At 40.8% G+C, this 9,454-nt stretch overlaps 2 protein-coding genes across 2 annotated transcripts in view; one reads left to right on the forward strand and one right to left on the reverse strand.

Annotated features, from left to right (window-relative positions):
* Window positions 1-3,440: 3,440 nt before the first annotated feature.
* On the forward strand, window positions 3,441-6,764 carry rsph9 (radial spoke head component 9). Its single transcript, XM_035678201.1, has 5 exons — window positions 3,441-3,999; window positions 4,085-4,244; window positions 4,689-4,818; window positions 4,916-5,062; window positions 6,479-6,764. The coding sequence occupies exons 1-5, from the start codon at window positions 3,773-3,775 to the stop codon at window positions 6,637-6,639; spliced, it is 825 nt and encodes a 274-aa protein (XP_035534094.1). The 5' UTR covers window positions 3,441-3,772; the 3' UTR covers window positions 6,640-6,764.
* Window positions 6,765-6,820: 56 nt separating this feature from the next.
* The window catches only part of mrps18a (mitochondrial ribosomal protein S18A), a gene marked incomplete in the record, with an annotated part of 3,439 nt that continues 805 nt past the window's right edge, over window positions 6,821-9,454 (reverse strand). Inside the window, 4 exon segments of the mRNA XM_035678202.1 lie at window positions 6,821-7,341; window positions 7,438-7,510; window positions 8,118-8,241; window positions 8,350-8,454. Coding sequence (XP_035534095.1) covers window positions 7,197-7,341; window positions 7,438-7,510; window positions 8,118-8,241; window positions 8,350-8,454 — 447 coding nt within the window.

The raw sequence follows: 9,454 nt of genomic DNA on the forward strand, positions 1-9,454 counted from the left end.
GTGTGTGTGTATATATGTGTGTATCAAACAGGAATTAAACCCATTTAAGGTTCTGAGGTTTTGAGGTCAGGTTTCCTTCATGTCACCACCAAGATCGATGGATGTGACCTCTGACTGCTCCAATTTGTATACAAACATGGCCCTGGCCAATCACGGCATCGCGTGGGATGGTGCCAACCAATGAAAGCATCTGGCAGCATCGTGCTCTGTGGCACCCCCATCTTTTGTTCGTCAGGATTAGTGCCGTGGCAACGCTGGTCGCCTGGGAGGTGAGTTTCCCAGAGCAGCGGGACCAGGACAGAAACAGACCGCTTCAAGTATAACTTCCTTCCCGGCCAATTGGGAAACAGAAGTGGAGTGGTGTGTCTGTGTGTCACACTGTGGCCTCCAACTCCAAAACTTCCACCTACACTGCCAACTCTAATGAGGTGCCATCCTGAGCCACAAGCTCAAAGTGTGTTTGTCTGTACGAGTGTGTGAGTGGGTGGGTTGGTGAGGGGCTGTCCTTATGTGCTCTCTTCTGTGTGGGGTACTCTGTAGAAAAGTCACCCCACTCTCCCTCTTTTTTCTGTTGGTGGACTACATTAGCCAGAAGGGCGGAGGGCCAGACAGCTGAAATCACCGCTGCTGATGAAGCATGTGACTCCAGACCGAGGCCCTTTTGTTTGGACAATTACAGCCAACACACAGAGCCCTGGAAATGCAGTGTGTCATGGGAATAGGCAAGCATGGGAATGACTGGACATTAGGACTTATTTAAACCTGGTTTTGTTATTTCAGATTGTTGTTCTTGAGAGAACCTGCCCACAAAGGGTTCTTAAAGTTACAACCCATAAAATTTTCATGAACTCAAACCCAATCTTTGATACTATTTATGGTTGGTGTTTTCCTTATAATAGCCATTCAATGTGTTTACATTCTTTAATTACCTCTTTAGTTTGCATTGTTAGAGTTTCCATGCTGGTGTTTGAATTGCCTTCATGCCCTCAGAGGATTAACAAGGAACTACAAGTAAACCACATGTCCTACTTGCTGCTGCTTCACATTAGATTGACTAGTTAAATGCAGCAGCAGTAGGAAATGTAGTGTTTGCATTAGGTGGGTGAACAGTAAACAGTGAGGCTAATATCAATGATATAAAATTAAACACAGTTGGATAACATACATGCCTCATTTCATGTAAAGACACCTGTGCATGTGAGGGCAATCTGAATGGCGGATCCTGCCACAAACTATTTTATAAAGAGCTTATTACAAATATAACTGCAGAAACAAAAACAACCATATAAAGTATAAATGTATCTAAATTAAGTTCTTAATGGAGAAAGCCTCACATACTTGGATTTCAGGGGCATTTCAGTCCTACTGTATGGCACAAATGAATACAGTGGAAGCTGTATGTAAGGAAGACTGTCAAGCAAGGTGACCAAAAATAGGATCCCCAAGTCCAAGATTAGCCCAACAGTGTCAACTGTCAAAAATCATTTGTTGGACAGTACCCAAACATATTTTTCTAAGTGTAACTCAAGCCAACTTCACACTGTTTATACGGGCTAAGACTGCTGGATCTGATCCAGGATAAACCAAACAACCAATGTCCGTTTAGTGTCTTTTAAACAGGATTTGCTCCTTATGCTGCCCAGAGCAGCCAGTGATTTCAGCACTACTCAGTCTGCCTGTACATACAGTATAGATCACTGCATGTACTGAGTTCAGGAAGTTACATCACCAGGAAATGGTAATGAATAACAATAAAGAACTGAAATGACAACGGAGAAAGGTTTCAGCAGTTTGAGTACAGTAACGTGTCTCAATAAAATGCAGGTTTTTGGCGCTAGGAGAGGATTCACCTTTGGAATTGACTTTCTGGAGCAGATGGACCAGAAATCAGTGAAATCTGTGAATGAAAGGTTTCCACTGAATGTGAAAGAGAAAAATCAATGAAATACTGGGAAGTTATGAACAAAGATTTGAGCTGAAAGAAAATCTCACCAGTAGAAGAGAGAAAAAGCGGAATTCCACTATCAATATAAAAAAACTCTTTGCTACGCCACCCTTGGAAAGCAAACAGAATTGACTGCGAAATACAGATAAAACAACAAACTGCAAATATTCAACACAATGACAAAATCACACAGCACACACCTATCCCCTGCTTCCTCCTCTCACATTGTAGATTATGTTTTTGCTTTTTCAGTTGCGGCCAAATCACCTCTGTAGTCTCAAGCCTAAAACAGACACACAGACATACACACACTGTGTCTCCCATTTCCCGGCTCTAAATCCTATTCACGAAATTTCCATAAGCCCAAAAGGAAGCCAGCCTGCTGTATGTTGTGAGTTCATGTACCTCCATGATATCCCATCTCTAATTACAGGTATTTGTTTGTTACCAACCCAAGCGAACACCAACACTCTCTCATGCTGTTTCTAGTCACTAATACGTAGAGAAACACATGCTATGATTACAGTGATAAGATGATATCCTAGCACTCCTATTCCCATGGCCCATGCAGTCATGTTAAAGGGATCTAAGCATGCATCCTGCCAGCTGTGCTAAAGGGCTTAACCCATTCTGTCTTTCAGAAACAGCCAGACACAAAACAAGCAAAATTATTACGGTACATATAAGGGCAGCTCAGGAAAATATGTCTATCTTTGGTCCTCTTTCTCTGACAATGTTATGTACAATAGATGAGAATCTACTGTATATGGTAAAGTACTCACTGTGTATTGTCAAAGAATGCTAAAGCAACTAAATTAGGGGAGAGCAAAACAGATATGAATCAATATCATACTGTCGCATCACTGTATGCACACTATTGTTGTACAGGTGACAATGCAATCCAATACAACAGAGCAAAATGACAGTGAGTGCAATAAAGCTTTTTTTTCTTATAATTTGACAAATCTAAATTAAGAGACAAGTAACATAGTTTAGTGTCAGTGTTTCATGACTGTATGGCCCACAGACCTTTTTCATAGCAGACATTTACCTTATGTCTGCATTCCATTTAGGTGCTTTTGTGAATGAGCTGCTATGTATCCTCACTGTTCTGGCTTACTGGGACACTTTAATGGAATGGGGCCATCATTAATGCTGTTAGTTTCACCAGTGCTGCCCCTGCTGTTGCTGAGAGGTTGGTTGAAGTTTCTGATATTAGTGAGTGTTAGGTCAGTAGTAGACACAGGCAATATCAAGATATTGTATTTGATTTTTATACATATATACACATGAAATGCATGCATAATGTGTGTACCTGAGCACCAGCAGTTTAGGGTGTATGAGAGCTGTGATTATTCTCTCTCCTAGCGACAAATTAGACCAAATACAGCCATATTGACATTTATGTCCTCTGATTTATTGGGACAGCTTCCTGCTTGCACGCACACCCTTGAAAAAGATAGGGCTTGACGTCAGACCAACCGACCAGACGCGCGCGTGCTCTGCTTTGTGTAAACAACACAAACAAACACACCCAGGATGAGACGTGTTGTTTTGTTTCTGTTTGGACCGTGATATTGAGTGGCGGCACGACACACTCGAAAAACAGAAAGAAAGAGAAGAAAGAGAGAGAGAGAAAGAAAGAAAGAAAGAAAGAGAGAAAACAGGTTGCTATGACAACCAGCGCAACAAGGTTTGTTGTCATTAGCAACCAAACTAGCGTTCGTTCGGGACCTGAAGGCTTTGGTTAGCCTCGCGGTTTACTAGCTAGTGAGTAGTTTAAAACACCAAGTAACGTTAAGGTAACTCTTATTTATTACATAAACAATGGACTCAGACTCGTTATACTACTCTTTTGAACTGGTTGCCGGTAGCGGATACACTTTAAACGTTGAGCAAAGAACCGCTCTGCAGACTTCCTTGGTGATCCTGAAGAAGAACTACAAGTTCCGTCGAGTCTTGTTTTGGGGCAAAATACTGGGATTAAAGGAGGATTACTTTATCGCCCAGGGGAGAGGAGAGGATGAGATGCAGGATAGAAAGAATCTCTATAGGTAAGACGGCCTCAGCTGTGATGCTGTGTCATTGGAGCGACTTTATGTCTACTTGTGTCTAAGTGATATTCCTGTTTCTCTTCAGCTTCAACTGCATGGACTGGCTCCTGCTCCCCCCTGTCACCGACTCTATGGTGGAGGAAGTGTCCAAAGCAGCAAAGGGTCGCTTCATAGGAGACCCATCGTATGTGTATGAGCATTTTGAGATCCACAGGCAAGGAGAGATGGATGAGGAGGAGGTAGCGGTAAGTGTGATCAATCCTGTGTGGGATGACTCAAGAACGAGTGTTACTGTAGTATTCAGCTGTACTGCATCAGAGGAAGAGTTCAATCATCTTGTAGGTAGTTTATAAATATGTGTATACATTCGTCTCCTGTTATCCACAGAGATTCTAGCAAAGCGTTACGCAGTGAAACTATGACTACAGCCACAATAAGGCTGGATGTGGGACCAAAATCAACAGTAAAAAAACTATGACCTTCTTTTGCCAACATATATTTAGACTAACAATATCTCAGATATCTCTGCAACACACAGGTTTTATTCATAAAGCATAAGAGCAAAAGAGAATTGCGGCTTACATCTCAAAGATGAGGTTTTGCAGTGATTTATTGTTTCTGGCTGATCCCAACAATATCTGTACAGCCACGAGATTCCAGCGTAGTGATGGGGCTGTTCTTGGTTTCAGACCAAAGTCAAGGAGGAGAGCAGGCTCGCAGTAACAGTTCATCAGATCGATGAGCAAGTGTCTGTGGCACCCCGCGGTGCCTTCGTCAAGAGTCCGCACGGCCATGTCCAGATCAACCGCAGCTTTGGTGGTAAATATACATCACTGTGACGTTGTGTGCCTGTGTCTTTACAGATATGATACAATTCAGTTTGAATTACAAGCCAGTGAATGTAAATGCTCCTCAGGTCTGTCTCACTCAGAAGCGGGGAAGCTTGACAACTTCCTTCACTTCAGAGAACCAAAGAATCTGAAGAAGAAATCCATCCTGGAAATGGGCGATTTGAACCCGGCTATCGACTTCCTGGATGTGCTGAGTGATGATATTCCTAAAGGTGAAACCAGTTCAATCTGAATGACGTGATTTTAGCACAAATCATTATAGTGTTTCAACTGACTGAAAGTCAAGAGGTATTTCTTCCAAGTGGGAACAACTGAATCATTTTAAAGAAAAAAAAAATTACAGGAACTCCGTCAACCTACTGCCCAGCTAAAATAGGTTTTCCTGGTAATATGTTATAAGGATTTCCCTTAACTTTTCCCACCATTGAACCAAATCAATCAGAGGTTTTGGATACAGTGATCTAATAACTAGGCAATGTTGTTGTTGGATTAGAAATATCTTGTCTACTGTAAGTCTGGCCTCCAGGTCTGCAGAGGAAAATTGGAGAGAACTCTACTAACACCATTTCCACATGAACCTGAGTTAGATAAAAAGAAAGGAACAGTATTGGGCTGTTGAAGAGTATTAAATATATTAGAAAAATCCAATCAAACAAACAATAAGCAAACCTAATATTGTGAAAAGAATAATGTGAATTTAGTCGTGTTTAGTTTTGGAGTCGGTTGCTTAGCTGGATGATAGTGAGTGCAGATAAAGTGACTGTGAATAGTAAGTGTATGTGTGAGAGAGGGAAAAAAATGTTTAGCCTCCATAACCAAACACGCAACAGATGTCTGATTTAAGAGGGCTTCCACAAGTGTAAATGTTTGTGTGTGTTCTTTGAGTTGATACGGATGTCTGCGGTGTCATCGCTGCAGCAGACATTACACAGCTGTCTCAATGCCACACTCACTGTAGCCGTCTTAAGAGCAGATTGCATGCTGAAAAATAAATAGGTTACTTTTTTTTTTTTTTTTTTTAAACGCGACTCTGGGGAAAATGCAGTATGATGTATCGCCGCCAAAAGACAGGTGCTTTCCTCTGAGACCCTAAGATGGGCTGCTCCTCTTTTCCACAACAGTCCTGCAAACTGTTTCCCCCTACTGATTTATGGCTTAAAGTTTCTCCTCCTGCAGCAGCACAGTTATGACCTGGACACCACATGTTGCATGTTAGATACCGAACTTCTAGTTGTTTTTACCTCTAGTTGAATCATACCTTTTCCATATAAGTTCAAAGACAAAAATGTGGCGCAACAACCATATCATTTATCGGAATCATCTCTCTTTTAGGCAAATAAATCAACCAAAGGGCTTGTATGTTTACATAGTAGCAGTTCCAGTTCTTGGGTTCATGGACACACCCGAACATATTGAGAAACAGGTTAGACTGAAGATATCAAAAGCATAAAGGGTTGATTTATTGTATCCCTTGGCTGCCTCTAGCATGTGAATAGTATAATCTTCTTGGACTGATAATAAAGATTAAGCGTAGCCTCTCTTTCAATATGGCTCAACAGAACATGACGTGGCAGCCTCTTGCATTTATCATGAATTGTTCACAAAAAGTCTTCTTTGTTTGTGTGTAGGATCATGGAGTCTTCAGTTTGAATGTGCCAGCAAAGTGTGCGTGCTTCGCAGCCTGTTGTGGCTCGGCCTGACCTCCTACCATGTGCCGATGACGCCACAGCACGGATACATCTATATCGGTGATGGGACCAAGAATTTGGACCTTCCCTTCATGCTATAAAAAGATACATCGTACACCTATTTCAAGCTAGAAATCCCCTTCGTGTATCAACCCTCAAAATGTATCAAACGCAACATATTGCTGGAGTTTTTGTTTGTTTTAGCTGAAAAGAAATAAACTGAAGAAGTACAGTTGTTCTCTTTGTTCCATTTAGTTCTCATGCACAAAAGCTATTCCTATACAGTAAACACGTGTTGAGAGCATTTTATTTGCACATCTGTGTTGCCTTACGTATACAAAGTCCACACACCACCTACTTTGCAACTGCAGCATTAACCCAGTTGATACTCACATTAAGTTGTCAAGAGAGTTCACTTCAAGGGCTTTTTAAAAACCAACAGAGACAGAATAGATGGTTCTGGGTGGGGCTGAGCATGATTCATTAAAAGCGTGACGCAGCTTAATAAACAAAAGGTAGTATAAATACAGATGGATGAAGCTTTTAGGCCTTTTCCCATGGAAATATGAAGTCAATGCACTTGGAACTGTGCCCTTGCATAAAAGGGCCCACCCACTCTCGTCCAGTTGTTGTACAGATTCGTCACGCTTTCTGTCCTTCAGTGTTTTAAGTAAAGGGGCTTGACACCATAACGCACATTGTCCTTGAGTGCTGGGTGGCCGACAGCCATGCGTTTCTTACACCACTTCAATCCAGTTTTATAGATGGGTTTCACCGAGTCAATGGACCAACGGGTCAGGTATCTGTACAATAAACAGCAGATGTGAACAAATTATTGCTAGCTTCAGTTTCTGACAACTGATAGGTAATAGTGGGAAACACACACGTGGATACATTACCTGTTAAGCTGTGCTTTGGGCTTCTTTGGGACATGGCCCTCTGGAAGTTTGGGTCTGTGGTCAGGCAGCAGGCCTTGAGCAGAGAGGAAAGACAAATGTCATGTTTATGTACTTAATTTAAATGTGTTGAGGGACTCATCAAAGACAACCAATTATCAGTAAAATAGGTCCAAAAAGGACAGAACAGATAGAATTTGCTGGATTTTATTGATGCAATACATTAAGATTCACACTACTAAAAGTATGAACAGTTAAACTAACTCATTAGCACTTTTACCAGCCTTGTTGTCTGCACTCTCACAGTTTGGTTAAGAGGGAAACATTTGCTTTAAATCAACAATGTTTAAACTATTAGTCGATTAATCAACGGAAAGAAACCAAAAATATGATAACCGATTCAGCATATATTATGGTCTTCAATAAATTCATATGTAATTTAGAGATTTTTTTGGTCAGTTGGTACAACTTCTCACCATATTGACAATGTCAATGCCTACATTTGTTTATGCCTTTATTTGCTTATCTACGACACTGAACTGTATTTGAAATGTGTGGAATCATTTTAGATTTGTACCTTAAGGTACCCAGTGTCAAACAGATAATGAAGGGCGAGGGGTAATTGGAGTTTGGAGTGGATTCAGATGTAAATACACAGACATGGGGCAGGCAGTAACACTGACCTGCTCTGTGGGCCATCTGCACACAGGCGGCGATCTTATTATGCTCCTCTGGACAGAGACCAGTGATTCTCTTGGGTAACATCCCTCCATCTGACCTGATGAACTGTCGGAGCAACAAGACATCCTAGCCCGGTGTGAAAAAAGAAATAAAACAAGGCACACTTTTACATCTGATACACTTTCCATAACATATGAGATAATAAGGTGATTAAATGCCTGTGGACGTATTTACCGTGTAGTTGTATTTATGCTGCAGGTTCCATCTGTAGATAGGACACTTGGCTGCGGGGTTTGGAGGCTGTGGTCCTGCTGGAACGTCCAGTATTTGACCCTCAATCTGACAGACAATTAACATGAGTACAGTTAGTATGATAATAAGATATGGTTGACTGAATATTTACATATGAAATGTGTTTTTTTAACATGAGTCCATCTCTCCCACTATCCAATCCAACTGTTGGTTGTAGAGGTGCGAGTGCAGGTCAAAGGAGTTTCCCTTTGTTGCATCTCCACACGTGACAGAGCCTCTCCTTTGGAAAAATAGGTGAAATTTATCCTTCAATGCTCTGTGTTGCTCTCGTGGTTGCAATTATGTAATCTGACCCTAAGTTGACACAAAATGTCGATGCTGTGTAAAACTGCTCTGGCGAAAATGATTTCTCTGATGAAAAATTACAGTTAAGATACAAAGTGCAGACAGTGCAAAAAGTAAAAAAATAAAAAAACGGGGATGTTATGGGAGTTTATACCTGCTACTCCTATTCTTTATGACAGAACATTTTTCCTTTAGAGGACCAGTGTGCAGGATTCAGTGGCATCTAGCAGTTAAGTTGTAGATAGCAACCATCTGAATATAGCTCAGCTTTCCAAACATGCAAGAGAAACTACGCTGGCTTATTTTCAGATGATTATACACTAACAAAAACATACCTATGAATATTATATTCCATTTCTTCCAATAGATTATCCAAAAATGTTTAACACACTGGACCTTTTAATAGTACATACATACCTACTGTAATCATCTATCCCAACCCACCAACAGCAGTATATATCAACTGAGGTTTATTTTTGATGAGGATGGTGGATCCGCTGTTTAATTTAACTACTGCACAAGTTCAATTTAAAATCCACAGAATACCTCATCACTGCTCCCGTTACATAACAGAGCTTGTCTTAATAACCAGTCGAGCAAAGGTCTAAATTATTAATATTAAATAATATTTAATATGATTTATGTTTTTGTGTTTAATAACAGCTGTCATGATGCAAATAAAAATTATTATCATCAGCTTTCACATCCCAGCCTGGACTTTACTTACCGTGTTGTTTTACCT

The sequence above is a fragment of the Morone saxatilis genome, unplaced genomic scaffold (assembly GCF_004916995.1).
Source record: "Morone saxatilis isolate NCDOM2014 unplaced genomic scaffold, NCSU_SB_2.0 Contig7, whole genome shotgun sequence".
Taxonomy (NCBI): domain Eukaryota; kingdom Metazoa; phylum Chordata; class Actinopteri; family Moronidae; genus Morone; species Morone saxatilis.